The sequence below is a fragment of the Trachurus japonicus genome, chromosome 24 (assembly GCF_045865225.1).
Source record: "Trachurus japonicus isolate A0001 chromosome 24, Traja_1.0".
Lineage (NCBI taxonomy): Eukaryota > Metazoa > Chordata > Actinopteri > Carangiformes > Carangidae > Trachurus > Trachurus japonicus.
This window is the reverse complement of record NC_140930.1, coordinates 11,104,870-11,122,057: the sequence shown is the minus strand read 5'-3', so window position 1 is coordinate 11,122,057 and position 17,188 is coordinate 11,104,870. Positions and strand designations below refer to the sequence as shown.

Genomic DNA, 17,188 nt, shown 5'->3' with positions numbered 1-17,188 from the left:
AAAACAAGTTTCAAATAAGATCTTGTAATTGAAGTATGAGGCAGAGGATGCATTAAAACCTAACACATTATTCTAACAATGGCGTACACATTATCTACATGAATGTGTTTTTTATGATGTGTGGCATGTTGTGTGACGTGACTGACATGGTTATTAAAGTTACAGGTAGAAAAAGCAAATCACAGTTGGAGGAAATCCCAGTATCTGTCTGCAAACTTTAGTGGTCTTCTTTTCCCAGCAGCTGACAACTGCGCCCAGTCGTCATGACTAGAAAGTGCCCAGGTGGAAATGTTAGCTGGCTCTGCTTGAATAAAAATATATAGATCTTTTTGCAAAGAGCTGGACATGATGTCCAGGGTTTCTGCCTTGAAGCTCACTCCGACGTGTCCTTTTATGGATTATTTAATCACTGCTTTTATAAATGCCTTTCCCTTTGCCTGCTGTACTTGTAAACCAGGGGAGAGCGTGGAGGAAAATGCCAATGTGGTGGTGAAGCTGCTGATCAGGCGCCCAGAGTGTTTCGGCCCCGCCCTGAGGGGAGAGGGAGGCCAGGGTCTGCTGGTCGCCATGAAGGAAGCCATCAAGATATCTGAGGATCCCGCCCTGGACCTGCCAAAGATCACAGCTGGAGTCACTACAGCGTAGGAAACCACTACAGTCTCTAATGTATCTCTGGCTAAGCTAAAAAATGCCTCTGAATCAGCATTTAGATCATTAAGAAACACTAAAAACCCACTGAGTGTCTGGAAAGCTGAGCACTGATAAAGTCTCTAATTATCTCTGTCTTTGTGGTAGTTGTTATATTTAATGAGATTTCACAGTGTGTTTCTAAGCACTGTTAAACCAGTAATATTCATAGTTAGTAAAGTCTTTAATATAGCCACATCTGTATGCAGCTCGATTCACATCACTGGGAGGAGATGAAAGTTTAATACTTTGTCTAAGCTCGTACAAAGTTAGGGGAAAGAACCGGGGGTTATTGCTCAGTTTGGATGCAGAGTTTGGCTGAGTTGCTTTGCAAGACAAGAAAGTAATTATAAAGGTCAGGTGTTACAATCATTGATCACATGTTTGCCATTATGTAATTAAAAAAAAACCTTTATAATTTATCATCCTAAGATAATGCCAAGGCAGCGTACATTTTTTCATGTATTTCTGATGCAAACGATGTTTTAGGGATCTGCCTGATCCCCTCCCATAAAATATTAATGCTAATTTTTAGAAAAATCCATAAAAAAATGGGAAAGACATTGTAAAATTAATCCATCCATTTGCATAAGTCTTGGATAATGAATTTGAAACATTTTAATTGCATGTAAGGCACAAGTTTAACTTTAACATGTCATACAGAGGTAGTTGTGTCTTTAGAGGCTGAAGAGCAGGGAGTGCAGCAGCCTTGGCATCGATTGACGCTGTGGCCAGTTTGTGGAAAGTGCTGGTGTCTTACTGCGCACATTAGTATGCACAGGCTGTGATACACTGGCTGCATTTTAATGGAGGAATGTTGTTATTGCCTGAAGTGAGAAGAGAAGTTGGGGGGCCGGGCAAAATCAATATGTGTATCATAGTGGCCTGTGAGGAGATCATGTATACTCCCAAAAAACATTGTTAGGGCCCATTCACATGGAGCGTCTTTTGCGCGTGCGTTTCCATTGTTTTCAATGTAACCGCGCGCCTTGCGCGCGCCAAATCCGAAGCGACGCCGACGCGCCGCGCACGCGGTGCGACGCGCCTTTTTTTCCGTGCGCGTCCGAGGCGCAATCGAGGCGCGTCCCAGGCGCACGGAGATGAAAAATTCTCAACTTTTTCGAATGCCGCCCGCGCACCGCGTGTCATCTGATCAGAATTGAGCAGATCAACTTCAACAAAAACATCCTGTCACTGCTGGAGGAGACCTTTGGAGGAAAAAGATGGATTTCCAGCACCGCAAACTGCTCTCAGCAGCTTTGCTGCTTGGTGTCTTTGTGAAGAAGAAGAGAAAAACTCGCCGTGTCTGGGTGCATCCCATCCTTCAGCGTCGGAAAACTTTGGGTGAATTTCATCATCTGATCCAGGAGCTTCGTCTGGACGACGGCAGGTTCAAGGAATATTTCAGAGTTGATAAAGATCAGTTTGAGCTGCTCCTCAGAAAAGTTGGCCCCAGTATCACAAGACAGAGCGTCTGCCGTGAAACCATCTCCAGCGCAACGGCTGTGCATTTGTCTGAGGTAATTATTTTTTTATTTCAATATGTCGGGGAGACCCGAGACGGTTGTAATACTTTTTTTCTTTTTCTTTTCTTTGTCTCAGCCGCTATAGTGTTTACTGTATGTTAAGGCTCAAAATATGACCCTCATTTGTCCACTACAAATAGCAGTGCCACTGAATTAATTATCAATCATCTATCTATCATCAGTAATCTCATAATTGATGGCTCAACGATGAACAATGTCAGTTGTGTGGATTTGTTGATGTTTATTTTTAATTACGAAAATAAACACAGATATGCTTATTCTTACCCAAACTGATTATTTTTTTAAATGTCACATATATACAAATTATTTTTTAAAATGTCACATCATGTCATATATCTATCATGCCACTGCATTGCAATTATTTGGCCTGTTGGATTTTTATGTGCAACAGAGTCCTAGGTTTACTTAAAAAAAAAATGTTTTAAATTACATTAACATAATCACTGTCACAATAATTCTCAGCCTGTTTCTCACATACAATTAATATATATTCTATTTATTACAGGTATCTTGCAACTGGGGATTCCTTCAGGACCATTGCATTCAGTTACCGTGTGGGACACTCTACAGTTGCTGGCATCGTGAAACACGTTTGTGAAGCCATCTGGGACAACCTGGTAGGAGAGTTCATGCCACCCCCCAACAGAGAAAGCTGGAGAAGAATTGCGGCCGATTTCCATCAGTTGTGGAATTTCCCCAACTGTGTCGGGGCAGTGGATGGAAAGCACGTGGTGATCCAGGCCCCTGCCTCCAGCGGATCCCTGTATTATAATTATAAAGGGTCTTTCTCTATTGTGCTGCTTGCTGTTGTTGATGCCCAGTATCGCTTCAGAGTGGTAGATGTTGGAGCTTATGGTCGAAGCAGTGATGGTGGGACATTAGCTGTCTCAACATTTGGAAGAGCTCTTTGTCAGGGAACTCTTGCTCTTCCGGACGACACAACACTTCCTGGTGCTGAACATCTGGGGCCTATGCCACATGTATTTGTGGCTGATGAAGCATTTCCCCTGAGAAGATACATGATGAGGCCATACCCCGGCCAAAACATGGGAAGAGAAAAGAGAATCTTCAACTACAGACTGTCCCGGGCCAGACGCATGGTGGAGTGTACCTTCGGCATATTGGCATCACAGTGGCGGCTGTACAGAAGGGTGCTAGGAGTGACACCGGAAATGGCAGAGAAAGCCGTCAAAGCCACATGTGTCCTCCACAATCTTCTCAGGGCAGGTCTGTCGAATGATCATCCACAGACCACAACAGGATCTGAAGATAGTCCCAGGGCCATGGGGGGCCTGAGACGTTTGAGCAGCAACAACGCCTCACGGGAGGCTATCGCCATCAGAGAGAGGTTCACAGAATATTTCTCGTCTGCTGAGGGAGCAGTTACATGGCAGGAAGACATTATTTAACATTATATCATAATATCTTATCAATATCTGAATCATACAGAATCTACAAATATAAATTGTGTTCATGATAAAATAAATGGATTATATTTGTTAAAAAAAACAATGAAACTTCGACTCATTTCTAACAATCTATTTATTGATTCTCATTGAAACTCTTCATATAAAATTTGCTCAATTTTCATTCTAACTTGTGATTTTTTTAAATGTTCCCACAAGACTCATGAAGTAGAGTTCGTCATGATCTTGAGGTTTGCTCAGGTTGTTCAGAATAACTTTTTGAAAGTCACTCAGATCTTCTTCAGTGTTCTTTCTTTTTTTTCGTCACACGTGGTCCAGATGAGACAGGGGTAACAGGGAGGGGGGGCTGGGGTGAGAGGGACTGGCTGCTGCGTGCCTGCTGGCTGCTTCCTGCTGGCTCTGTGTCTTGTTCCACTGGAAACAGGGTCAGGGTGATGAGGTTATCACCCTGACTTTCCTATGGGGATAAGAGAAGGGTTTGTTTTAGCAAAATATCTTTAAATGTGACAAATACTTATGAATTTCTCACATATATTTTAAATAGGTATACGTTTGAATAATCCAAACTGTTTTCATCACTGTACAGCTTCTTAAAATAGACTATAGAAGTAGGCTAATATTCTAGTAGTAATGATAACAATATAACAATAACAATAATCATAATCATAATAATAACAAACAAATATACCAGAAATCTAACACTCTTGTTGAAGAGCTTACTTAGGGGTATTATTATTATTATTATTATTATTAATTTCGTTCTTATAATCTACCTCTGAGTCAGGCTGCTCTGGGGACCCGGGGATGTTTGAGGAAGTCGGCCTCTCCTTCACAAAACGTTCAAGGAAACTGAGGGCTCCCATGTACTTCCACCTCCTTTTGTTTCCTCCCTCTGAGCCACTTTTCTTCTCCTTCTCTGCCTTCCTCTCCTTTATATACTTGTCCCTCAAATATTTCCACTTCTTTCTCGCTTCGTCATCTGTGTAAATACGATGTTGTGACAAGACAACGGCAATTAACGTATAAATATTATAAAACAACAAACAGTAAGCAATTAACGTATAAATATTATAAAACAACAAACCGTAACGGTAATATAGGGCAACGTACATTGCAAACAATATAACTTCTTGACTGACAGGACGTTACTGTTGGATCGCTATAATGTTTGCTGACAGGCTGAACATATTTTTTTTATACTTGCTACACACTGGAAATGTTTGTCTTTGAGAGAAAAGGAAAGAAAAACATCAGAATGAACTAACGTTAGCGTACTCAGCTCAACCGTTATCCACATAAAATAATATAAATATAAATAAATAACATATATGCTCACCAGTTATCCCAAGCTCCGTGCTTATGATCCTCCAGGTGTTGTTCCTCCTGGCGGTATCAAAATAATTGCAGGAAGACAGATCATATAACTCGGGGTAACCCTGCACAAGAAGTATCAGTCGCTCCTCCATCGCTACTTTTTAATGAACGTCCTTTGAAGTTTTGGGGGAAGAAGAAGCAGGTAGTTTTGGTTGCTTAGAGACGGTAGAAGCGCGACCGCAGCGCGACCAACGGCAGCGCTTTGGAACCGCGACCGAAGCGCTTTGAAAAACGCATGCAAAAAGCTCCAGCTGGCGTTTTCCATGCGTTTTTAGGCGCTCCATGTGAATGGGCCCTTATAGATTCACAGAAAATGTCCCCATTTTTTATTTTTAAATTGCTTCTTAAAATCTGCATTACAGTCCCAGATTTCTTCAATTATCTGTAAGTTTTGCAAGATTCAAGAGCTTTTACCTGGATGATAGGATGATGAATGTTTGTGTCTGTGTGTCTCAGGTCTAGTGAGGAGGAAGGAGAAGTCATCCACATGGGCAACGCCATCATGTCCTTCTACTCGGCTCTCATTGATCTGCTGGGACGCTGTGCTCCAGAGATGCATGTGAGGCCCTAGTGAACTGCAATCTACAAATATGCACATGGACCGATTCAGTAGCTAAATATCAGATTAAAAATCCTCTAAAAAATTATTAAAATTGATTTTTTTTTGCAGCTGTATTGAAAACACGTCTCTTTTCCATTACATGAATGAAGTTATATGTTGAATATCTCTCTGTTTCCGTCTATTACAGCTTATCAATGCGGGTAAAGGTGAGGCGCTGCGTATCAGAGCCATCCTCCGCTCTCTGGTTCCTACTACAGACCTGGTGGGCGTCATCAGCATCCCCCTCAAAATGCCCACGGTTAATAAAGGTACGGTCTTTGTGGGTGCTGCTGTACCTGAAGTCATGCATGCAGAACTTCATATACAGTTAGCAGTGAGACAGAAAATCTTCCACCTGAGACAGAAATACAGTGTTTGGTTTGTATTCAAATCAGAAGTTTTTCAACAATTGAATTTAAGTTGAATGCACAAACACAAGCCACAGTTTGTCAGAAACAAATGTTCTGTACTGTCTGCTGAACCAACATGCCGCAGTCTGTCTGCGACACCTCCAGATCAAAGCAGCTAAAACAATTCAATATCTAGATCTTAGCTCTGCCAGACGGTTGAATGTCATTTTATTATCTTTTATTATATTCAATTTAAATAAGTGCCGTACCAGTCATTCAGGAGCGCACATCTTTTCCTGTCTCTGTTTTTACTATGGGAGAGAAAATCATGCCTATAAGCTGTTTCTATCATCGATCCACTTTGTGCTTTGTTCTAAACGTGTTTGTATTTATCATCAAAAAAACCCTCAGCAGCAATCACACTGGAAAATTACCTTTGTATTCAATTTTCTTTGTCACAGTTTCTAATGAAAAGCAATCTGTGTCTTGAATGAGGTCGTTAGGTTTTGCTTTTGTCAATATCACTTTAAACTCTTATTTTAAATTCACTCTTTTGCATCTTTTGGTCATAAACTGTGTATTATTGGATTCTGTATTTCTTGTTAGTTCATCTCTGTTGTTTTCTTTGTTCCATTTTCATCTATTTTCTCATCCATTTTTGTCAAACCAAATCTTTTTTAATGTCCTTTTATAACCTTAAATAACATTTGGTTAATTTCCATTTAATAATATCCTAGTCATATTATTCCAAAGAGTACATTTCGATCGCAACACCACAAACCTTTTCTCTCTAAACTGTGTTTAACCTTCAGATGGCACAGTGACAGAGCCCGACATGTCGGCCAGTTTCTGTCCGGACCACAAGGCCCCCATGGTGCTCTTCCTGGACCGAGTGTACGGCATCGAGGACCAGAGCTTCCTGCTCCAGATGTTGGAGGTTGGCTTCTTGCCTGACCTCCGAGCCTCAGCGTCCCTGGATACGGTGAGTCCTAAATAACTCTCTCCACATTTCCCTAACCAGCCTTTACCTTCAGACTCCTGCTACCAAAATACTTTTTAGCCTTTAATTGCACAGATTCAAAGTTCTGGCTTACAGCAAGTGTTAAATCTGTATCGTATCATCTTCTCTCTCTCCGTGCTAATGGTATTTGTTGCTGAAACTTTTTTGGGTCACTAAGTAAGAGCACACAGTGAAGTTTAGGTTTCCAGTTTGCTCATTAGAAGAGTGACAGAAGCAGATAATCTCAGCAAACACGAACACTGATTGCTCAGCACATCGATCTGAACAAAGCCACGTTGTGACAGGGTGAGAGCTGGCAGAAGCATTAACACAATTGTTGTTACAATCTTCAGCTTAGAAACGTTAAACACCTGCTCATCCACATGAGCCTGAGTAATACGATCAGCAGCATTCAGTTGTCATGTTTGACTTGTGCTTAGGGATGTTATAATCCCTGTACTGTAGCAGCTTCAGAACCACTGAGAATAATTCACCTTTTTCTGCATGCATGCACGTAAAACAACACTGCACTGGTTTAAAACTGGATTATCTTTGACGTCATGTAAAACCTCTAATGAGTTTCACAGCTGGTCATGGTGATAAATGTGTTGTGGACACATTGGATTTGTTTGTATTATTCATAAGCATATGGACAACACTGTTCATAACCAGCCATCATTATGTTCAGCGCATTTATTCTACCTGTACCTTTGTGTTAACATATTCCAAATTTGAAAATCATTTTACAGTGAAATGAAAATACCAAATGTCATCTGTGATTAGTTTTTGCTTTTTTAAACTAAAGCTAAACCTGAATCAGATAGTACGAGCATATGAATGATGTTAAAGTCTGTTGCTGTTATCAGTCTTTTACTTTAATTGTACCCGTTTCTGTTAGAGGTATTACAGCTTGTTCTGCATGCATAAAGTGAACTGAATGATTACCTGCATCACATAGACACAAATTTGATTTACATCTAAGATCATTCAGAAATCTTTTTTAAAAGCTTATTTCAGTTCAGTACCCTTTTCAAACATTTCCCCAAAGTTACATCAGAGAAAATTGATTCAGTATTTCTTTTTGCTGTAGCCAGAGGCCTTTATTCACTCCAGCTTCCATTTAACTTCGACATGTGGAGACGTTACGGTGGCTCATGTATTATTCTCCGTCCCACAGGAGGTGTTGAGCACCACTGAGACGGCGTTGGCCATGAACAGGTACATCGGCTCAGCCCTGCTGCCTCTGCTGACCCGCTGCGCCCATCTCTTCGCCAGCACAGAGCATTACACGCAGCTGGTCGACTCCACGCTGCAGACCATCTACCGGCTGTCCAAAGGCCGCTCGCTCACCAAAGCCCAGAGGGACGCCATTGAGGAATGTCTGCTCGCTATCTGCAAGTAAGGGGCCTGTCGAGCTTTGTCCGGACTCAGCTGAGTGAAAACGTTTGAGGGGGAGCTGGAGATTTACGGAGGCTGCACCCGGTTTTTCTGACTCAGGCTTATTGAATAGCCCCTTGTTCCACTTTGCGAGAGCATGTACGTACAGTAGCAAATCACAAACCACAGGAAACAAGGAGTTCAAGTTCACTTGTTTAAGATCAATATCACTTACAGGCTGAATTAATTAAGCGTTGTCCACTTTTAGACTCAAATTGACTGCTTTAATGTTTTTATCTTCATTACGTTTACACAGTGAAAGCATATAAGACTTTGATTCATTTACTTTGCCCAATGCATGCAGTCTGTATGTTTTATATTGATATTTATTGTGTAAGATGTGCACTTGGCAACGAGGAGTCACTGAGCAATTACCATATCGTGAGTTCAGCTCTAAATGTGCCAAATTAGGTTCCAGCAACATTATTCCACATTTAAGGATTTTAACCATGTAACATTTAGCTGCCATTTTGGATGTCTGTGACTGAGTTTGACCTCAGTTGACCCTGAATCCTGCAGGTTGGGTCTGCTTTCTACTCTGGGTACCAACTTTTCTTTTATACGATGGAACTTGATGCTTTTCAACTTTTACAAATATTCTTCACTATGAGTATTTTGTCTCCATGTCTGCAGTTGAATGTGCAGTTATTTTAATTAACACACAATCTCAATGTGTTACCTGTTGTTTATGATATCCACACAGTATCTAATGCTGTATTCTTCTGTTGAGGTAATATAACTGTTCAACCCTTCTACAGGCATCTGCGTCCATCCATGATGCAGCAGCTTCTCAGACGGCTGGTGTTCGACGTTCCCATGCTCACTGAATACTGCAAGATACCTCTCGGGGTGAGACACTAAACACAGTTTCTTGTCACTCATGTTTGATTTAAGAGTTGAAAAAGTTATGAGATAATTATAACGCATCGCAGAAGCATCTTGTAATTTATTATCCATTTATCTTCCTAGATAACACATTTTAACCCACATGTTGATGTTTTGTCTCGTGCCTCTGATCTCTAGCTGCTGACCAACCACTATGAGCAGAACTGGAAGTACTATTGCCTGCCATCTGGTATGGGCAGCTTTGGTATAGCCTCCGAGGAGGAGCTGCTTCTCACTAAGAAACTGTTCTGGGGAATCTTCGACTCCCTGTCTCAGAAGGTAAAACCAGAAGCTACTGTGTGTTTTTCACAAATATTTATGAAGATAAGTCAACAGTACTGTACGCACACAAGCCAAGAATTTTGTTGTCATTTTGGAAAGCTGTTGCACCTCTTTGTATTATCTTCCTCTTAGTCTCTGTGAATATATTTGAAGTGCCAGGAGGAGTACGAGGCAATATTTTCCTTATATCCCCCTCTGTTGCATAACACAACATTTAGTAGTCTAGTAGCTCTAACTCTCATTAAGATTTGCTCTGTTTGCTGCTGGGTTTTTTTCTTAAAATCTCAAGTTTTCAACACTTGAGTCTGGCTCTCCTGAGAGAAAAGTTCTCAGTAGTCAGAGGTAGTGAAGTGAAAGCTCAATGAAGTGCTTGTGAGCAGTGCAGCTGAGGCGAAGCCAAAACAGATGAATCATTTATCAGTCTGTGACAGGCCGTCGCTCGGTGCAGGCCATTCCAGCTTTCTGTCTTTCATTTTCCCTCCTTTGCCTTCTCTTTCCTCCGCTTTGCTCTGCTCAGTCTATCCAGCGTCTAATAATCTAAACAGACGTGTCCTCGAAGATGTGAGGAAACATTAACCCTCTTTTTGCTGCGTCTTGTCTGTCGTATAGAAGTATGATTCTGAACTATTCAAAATGGCCAACGCATGCCTGTGTGCCATCGCTGGAGCCCTGCCTCCTGACTTTGTGGATGCCACTCCTGGGGCCACACTGGAGAAACAGGTCTCAATGGATGCACAGGGTAACTTTGACCCCAACCCCATCAACACTGCCAAGTGAGTGGTCTGAAAATGCACTGACTTTCTTAAGAGTCAAGGAGATTTAAGACACGATGTTGCATTCAATCAATCCTCTGAAACCTGAATGTACGAGCTTGCCAGGATTAACTTAAAAAAAACCCCAAAACAAAACATCAATTTAATTAAATCCTGTGTGTGTTTTACGAGAATGTTTTGTCTGGAAGTCAAAATCATGCTTTTACCTGATGAAGTAAAACTGACAGTAAATATTTAAACTTCGTCTCCACTCTCCAGTATCTCCCTTCCTGAAAAACTTGAGTACATTGCCAACAAATATGCAGAGCATTCCCATGACAAGTGGTCCTCAGACAAGGTCAGTCCCTCTGTGATCTTTACGTCTTCCTCACTTATGCTAACATTGATGATGAGTGAATATTTTTCCATATACAGCAGATACGGGTGGAAGAAATAATAACTTGTGTGTGAGATGATAACTTGTAATGGTAGTCCACCTTACTCACAGTATATTTGTATTTCTGCCAGTGCTTTTCAATTATCTGCCAATGCACCCTGCTACATGACATTTGACTGACTTGTGCTGCAGGTGTCAGCAGGATGGAAACATGGAGACAGTGTGGATGAGCAGGCTAAATCCCATCCACTGCTGAAACCTTACAAAGCTCTGAGTGAGAAGGTACATGCATACACACATGTACACACACTGCTGCTGCTGCTAGTATAAGCTGTTTTCATCTTTTTATATACAGAAAATACACAGAAAAACCTTTCAAGTGGATGAAAGCTGTAGCTATTTAAGAACTTGCCTCAGTGGCAGAGGCAGAAAAAATGATGTTGACTGCACCAATAGGCAGAGCCAGGGTGCCACAAATCTATTTTAGACAAAAAAACAAGAGGGGAACTGGTCAGAAATGAATATCCATGTTTCAATTGACCTTCTTAAATCTAATGGAGTGAATTTTTATTGATTCCCAAAACCAAGCTAAATTGAGTCAGTGACTTGGAAATTGAAATAAAACTTGAAAAAGGGGAAATGACTTAGACATGAACATCCTTTAGTTTAGAGAATGTCTGAAAGTCTTCCAGGCCAAATGTGTGTTTTTATGTCCTTTCAAGCAAAAAACAAGACAAAAAAACGTTTGTGTGTGTGTGTGTGTGTGTGTGTGTGTGTTGACTGTGCAGGAACGAGAAACATACCGCTGGCCAGTGAGGGAGTCGCTGAAGAGCATGTTAGCTATGGGCTGGAACATTGAGAGGACCAAGGAGGGAGAAGCCATGTTCCAACAGCGAGAGAATGAAAAACAGCGAAAGATCTCCGAGTCTCAGGTAACGCCCTGATTTATGATCCACTTGATGTAATAATATTGTTGTCACATGTTTTTCTTTTTAATACTTCTCTTACCAATTCTTTAACTGACACAGTTCACGAGATGTAGATCATTTATAATGGGACGCCATTAAAGAAACAAATGGCAGGACCACTCCTTTCCCTGTAAAAGTAATACACACAAAGCAGCAGAGCTAATAGCTTGAATCAATAATGGCATCTCAAACAACATCCAGTTTAATTCATCACAGAAATGTATTTTTTCTGTAAATTTGGGACTAGTAGGAAGTAGCTGCTGCAGTTTTAACTCAGTAATGACACAGCTGAGTGTTTTTACAGCTGGAAGGTCAGACAGTCTGTGGCTGTTGTGTCCAGCTCTGCTATCATTTGTCTTGAAGTTTATTGTTCAGCTCTGAAAGACACAATTTTCAGTGTATATCTGACCAAAGACATATTTCATGTTTTTTCTTTTATCATAGATCAACTTTACTTTACAGTGTGTGTTGTAAAAGCTCTAACATGTTACGTTAATGTCTAATAATATTGTTATGAAGAGAATTTTCTTTCCTTTTTTATGTTTTGAGATACAGTATGTTCTACTCTGATAGTTTTTCTGCCTGACTTTGTAGGTTAATGGATTCAGTCCTGCTCCGATGGACCTGCATAATGTCACTTTATCTAAAGAGTTACAGGTTGGTTTTTGTATTTGTCTCTTGGTAAAGTAAATGTTTGGGCACCGTCTGTCAGTACGTCTGTCAGTACCGTACAATAGGAGCTACAGTTTCATTGTCTTAAACAGAAAGACAGAATTAAAAATGTTCAAAGTGGCTGACACACACTCATCCTGGTGTTTCTGCAGGGCATGGTGGAGGTGGTGGCAGAAAATTACCACAACATCTGGGCCAAGAAGAAGAAAGCTGAACTTATTAGCAAAGGTTTGGAAATGGACACACTGAGCATTTCACTTCAACCTGGAAGAGTGAATATATATTAATGACATTATTAATGTGAATATATATTTGTTTTACATTGATTTGACCCACCAGGAGGAGGGACCCACCCACTGCTGGTGCCCTATGATACCCTGACGGCTAAGGAGAAGTACAGAGACAGAGAAAAGGCCCAGGATCTCTTCAAGTTCCTGCAGATCAGTGGCTATGCTATCACAAGGTTTCTATTCACTCCCATGTTGTTTATTGTAGAAATATGTAATAATAATAATGTTCTGACAGCACAAAGTAGTTTTAAACATTTACTTAGGAGTAGGTTTGTAACCTTTAATTGTCGGTGCAAGCTATAGAATGGCGGAGCTGAGCAAATACACAATCCAACAACTCCAAAACGCTCTGGTGGACAAGTTGTGACCTGCACATTCACCACACTATGAGATAAAAACAGAACGTTACGAGACGGAGTTGTTTTAGAGGTAAATTCATGCAAAACCGCTGATGCACGTTCCTGTCGGGGGCAGTTTTCCAGCAAGCAGTCTCTGCATTTGCCTCTAAAACAACTCTGTCTCATAACGTAATGTTATTATCTCATAGTGTGGTGAATGTGCAGGTCACAACTTGTCCACCAGAGCGTTTTGGAGTTGTTGGATTGTGTATTTGATGAGTTTGATGAGGGAAACCAAGAAATCCCATGAGCCTCCGTAGCGTAGCTCTGAGCAGCTCACGGCTTGCACCGACAATTAAAGGTAACCAACTTACTCCTAAAACTATAGGGATTATGGCAATGGGCCAATTTGCCAAAATGTTGAACTATCCCTTTAATTTGGCACTTTAAAGCGGATGGATTGGATCACATGAAAGGATCTTTTCTTCTCAGAGGTCTGAAGGACATGGAGCAGGACTCGTCGTCGATGGAGAAGCGTTTTGCCTTCAAGTTCCTCAAGAGGCTGCTGAAATGTATCGACTCTGCCCAGGAGTTTATCGCTCACCTTGGTGAGTGTGTGACATTTTAAAACGTCAGACGCACTAAGCACTAGAAGGACCTGCTGAACAACATTGATTAAATACTCTTCCGTGACACTGACCTTGCCGCTCAACTTTGCCGTTAATCCAGAGGCCATGGCCACCAGCGGGAAGACGGACAAATCACCTCATGACCAGGAAATCAAGTTCTTTGCCAAGGTCTCTAGAAATCCACTAACGCTTCATGTCTTGCAAATGAAGCGGCAAAAGTATTGACGCCTTCACTCTGCTGCCTCTCCTGATCGCTGCATTTCCTCTTTTTCACTCTCTCTCTGCAGGTGCTGCTTCCTCTCATAGATCAAACCTTTAAGAACCACTGTCTCTACTTCCTGTCCACACCCAGCAAGACTCTGAGCAGCTGCGGATGTGCCTCCAACAAAGAGAAGGAGATGATCACCAGGTAACGTGCGGAAGCAATCCATAATATGGATCATGAGTTACTGTTCTTTTCCATTGTTATGTCTTTTTAGCTGGTCAGAGAGTTTTCTTTTCTCTCACTGAAGTGCATAAAGAGTATTCCTATTTCATCAAAACCTTTTCTCTCTTTCGCTTTGCTTTTTTCAGCTCTCCTTTGTTCTCTCCAGAGCTTTATTTTCATTTCTTTTCTCACTGTCTGTCTTTTCCAGCCTGTTCTGTAAGCTGGCAGCTCTTGTCAGACACAGGATTTCTCTCTTTGGTAAGGTCGGCTCTGCCTCCGTCTGTGTGCTTGTGCGCCTCCTCGCTTTGAATCTCCTCGTATATATCTACAGTAAATGTCTCTCTCACAGGCAGTGACTCAGCAATGATGGTGAGCTGTCTGGACATCCTCACTCACACACTCGACACCAGGTGAGGAAAAGTTTATATTTCTGTTGTTTCCTGCAACACTAATGAAGTCTCTAACGGATTCTTTTTGACCTGTTTTTTAACTTTTATTCCCAGAACGGTGATGAAGTCTGGTGCTGAGCTGGTCAAAGCCGGGTTCAGGACCTTCTTTGAGAACGCAGCCGAGGACTTGGAGAAGCTGGTGGAGATGCTGAAGCTGGGGAAGTTCATGCAGTCGCGTGCTCAGATGAAGAGCGTCACTCAGAGCATCAACTACGTGACTGTGGCGCTGCTGCCCATCCTCACCGCCCTGTACGACCACATCAGGACATACGAGTTTGGAGTCGACCTGCTGTGTGAGTTTGTATTTACAGACACAGACACACACACACACACACACCATTTTCAAGCTTTTCCTTTTCTAACAAACAGAGAAAAATACACAAGTTCATATATATTTAAAGTTTGTTAAGACTAGTATTCCCAATTTTAGCTCCCAAAAATTAAGCATCAGATATAAAACCCTACTTCTTCCTCTCCTTCTTCTCCTCTTTTCTAATTTGCATTTAAAGTGCACTTTTTCTCTTGTCTTTGCCTGTCTATTGTCTATGACTAGTTTGTCACGTTGATTTTGGGTTTGGACTGTCTCTGTCTATTGTCGGGATGTTTGTTATAGTTATTTGTAAAACAGAGAATATGATTGTTTTATATGTTAATTGGAAAATTACAAATAAAGTGTTTAAAAAAACACTTAAACACTTTAAAAAAAATTTCATTCATTCTGTCATGCCATGCTAATAAAAATTAAACGAAAAAAATAAATTAACAAACAAATGGTTTTTTCCCTAGTTAAATAGAGAGTCTCCTCTTTCCTTTGAGCTGTTTGGTGTTTTCAGAGTCATAGTACAAAATATTCTTCTGGGTCTTGACATATTACTCAAAATGCCCCAAAACGCTGGCACATGGCACTGACCATTTTATAAAAGGTCTGGCACTCAATGAGTTAATGATTTATTTTCCTCTTGTCATGGTTACATTTTTATAATAATCACATGATTTTGATTAAATAAAGGTCTAATGTCTTTTTTTTTTGTTTGTTTCAGTGAATGACGTTCAGCTGTCCTGCTACCGAATCCTGACGTGTTTCTACTCTCTGGGAACAGGAAAGAACGTCTTTGTGGAGAGGTAAACTTCACAGACTGTTGCTTCTCCACATGAGCGAAACAATGTTGTTGCTCGTTAAGTTTAAGAATCTCTGGTAATGATGGATAGGTGCTGTCATTTCCACGCTCTTTGAGTTTATTAGCATCAAAGAACTGTGAAATGGCAACACACAAACTACATTATGCCTGTCGCTGTTAATTACAATATGGCTGCTGAACTCTTTCATTAACTCATGTTTGTGACAAAAACACTCTGGGCTTGTCGAGTGATTTGTGGTGGCTCAACGCACTCTAGATAATAAAAAGTGTACAATGATGTGCATGCCAAATTTTATGAAACTCTATGTGTTACAAAACAAAGACAAGCGTTTTGTTTTTGGCCAAATTGGATAACGACTGTATATATTGTGTGTATACAGTGTCTGTGTGCGTATATTTTTGGAAATTCATTAACAAAAAAAAGGATTTTATGGCCCAGGGGAGAGGACGCAACAGAAACACTGTGCTGTGAAATGGTTTTCATTAAAACTACAGTTCGGTGTGATTGTTCTCTAACTGGCTGTTTCACGGCAATAAAACCTCCCAAAACTGTTATAAGAGAGAAATGTTTTCACCTTGAGTGGACTCAGGCTGTAAAAGTAACAAGTGTACAGGTCTGACCACAGACGGACAGCAGCATGACCTGGTCTAAACTGACCCTGACACAATGTTGACCCCTGAAAATGCTGTGTCAAGAGGCCAGTGGGAAATCGTCCTCATACGAACCCCCAAATATTTGCTTTCCAACATGTGTTTAAATGTTACAGCAAGTTATTATACATCTACAGTATGTATACTGAATACATATTTATATATACTACATATATCCAGGCATCTTCCTGCACTGGGTGAGAGCCTGTCGACCTTAGTGGCGGCCATGCCTGTAGCGTTCCTGGAGCCCCACTTGAACGCCCACAACCCACTCTCTGTCTTCAACACCAAGACCCCACGAGAGAGAGCCAGTGAGTTTCCAGCTGATCCTCCTTTATAGCTTGATTTCTTGTTGTGTTGCTGTAAATATACGGTACTTCTAGTTTTTTTCTCTGAAATACTTTTCTCAGTCTGACTGATGTTTGTTCTTCGCCAGTCCTCAGTATGCCGGACACCGTGGAGGAGATGTGTCCAGAGATGCCGAGTCTTGAAAAAGTCCTGAAAGACGTCAATGATGTCTCTGAGTCTGGTGCTCGCTACAGTGACATGCCACAGGTCTGAGGGGCAGAGGGGAAACTCAAATTTAAATAAATAGCAGGATGTCTGAGGTGTTTGAGTTGCTTTTCTGGGACCTTTAAATGTTTTCATTATTATTTGATAGTAGAGGCGTTATTTTAATGAAATATAAAATACTTCATCAGGATATAATTTGCTTTTTTACAGTGAGTTTAGAGCTCATGCCATTTTTGTAATACGTCAAATCCAGCGTTACTTGGAGCTATGGTCCATATTTCTGGATTTATAACACACCAGAACCTTTGGTGCCAAAAATAACACAGTGTTTTTTTTTTATTGCCTCCTCTGTGATTCATAGCTTTTATTCGTT

General features: G+C 41.0%; 1 protein-coding gene across 4 annotated transcripts in view; it reads left to right on the top strand.

Annotated features, from left to right (window-relative positions):
* Nucleotides 1-17,188, top strand: part of ryr3 (ryanodine receptor 3) — a 126,170-nt gene that overhangs the window by 78,681 nt on the left and 30,301 nt on the right. For all 4 annotated transcript variants that reach the window (XM_085771591.1, XM_085771590.1, XM_085771589.1 and 1 more), the window contains 23 exons: nucleotides 458-641; nucleotides 5,492-5,594; nucleotides 5,785-5,905; nucleotides 6,799-6,968; nucleotides 8,164-8,384; nucleotides 9,182-9,272; nucleotides 9,447-9,587; nucleotides 10,200-10,363; nucleotides 10,622-10,700; nucleotides 10,932-11,021; nucleotides 11,528-11,671; nucleotides 12,302-12,364; nucleotides 12,532-12,607; nucleotides 12,719-12,842; nucleotides 13,500-13,615; nucleotides 13,737-13,804; nucleotides 13,924-14,045; nucleotides 14,272-14,321; nucleotides 14,413-14,473; nucleotides 14,567-14,805; nucleotides 15,553-15,634; nucleotides 16,483-16,613; nucleotides 16,739-16,857. In XM_085771591.1, the coding sequence (XP_085627717.1) occupies nucleotides 458-641; nucleotides 5,492-5,594; nucleotides 5,785-5,905; nucleotides 6,799-6,968; nucleotides 8,164-8,384; nucleotides 9,182-9,272; nucleotides 9,447-9,587; nucleotides 10,200-10,363; nucleotides 10,622-10,700; nucleotides 10,932-11,021; nucleotides 11,528-11,671; nucleotides 12,302-12,364; nucleotides 12,532-12,607; nucleotides 12,719-12,842; nucleotides 13,500-13,615; nucleotides 13,737-13,804; nucleotides 13,924-14,045; nucleotides 14,272-14,321; nucleotides 14,413-14,473; nucleotides 14,567-14,805; nucleotides 15,553-15,634; nucleotides 16,483-16,613; nucleotides 16,739-16,857 (2,759 nt within the window). The remainder of the gene's footprint in view (nucleotides 1-457; nucleotides 642-5,491; nucleotides 5,595-5,784; nucleotides 5,906-6,798; nucleotides 6,969-8,163; nucleotides 8,385-9,181; nucleotides 9,273-9,446; nucleotides 9,588-10,199; nucleotides 10,364-10,621; nucleotides 10,701-10,931; nucleotides 11,022-11,527; nucleotides 11,672-12,301; nucleotides 12,365-12,531; nucleotides 12,608-12,718; nucleotides 12,843-13,499; nucleotides 13,616-13,736; nucleotides 13,805-13,923; nucleotides 14,046-14,271; nucleotides 14,322-14,412; nucleotides 14,474-14,566; nucleotides 14,806-15,552; nucleotides 15,635-16,482; nucleotides 16,614-16,738; nucleotides 16,858-17,188) is intronic.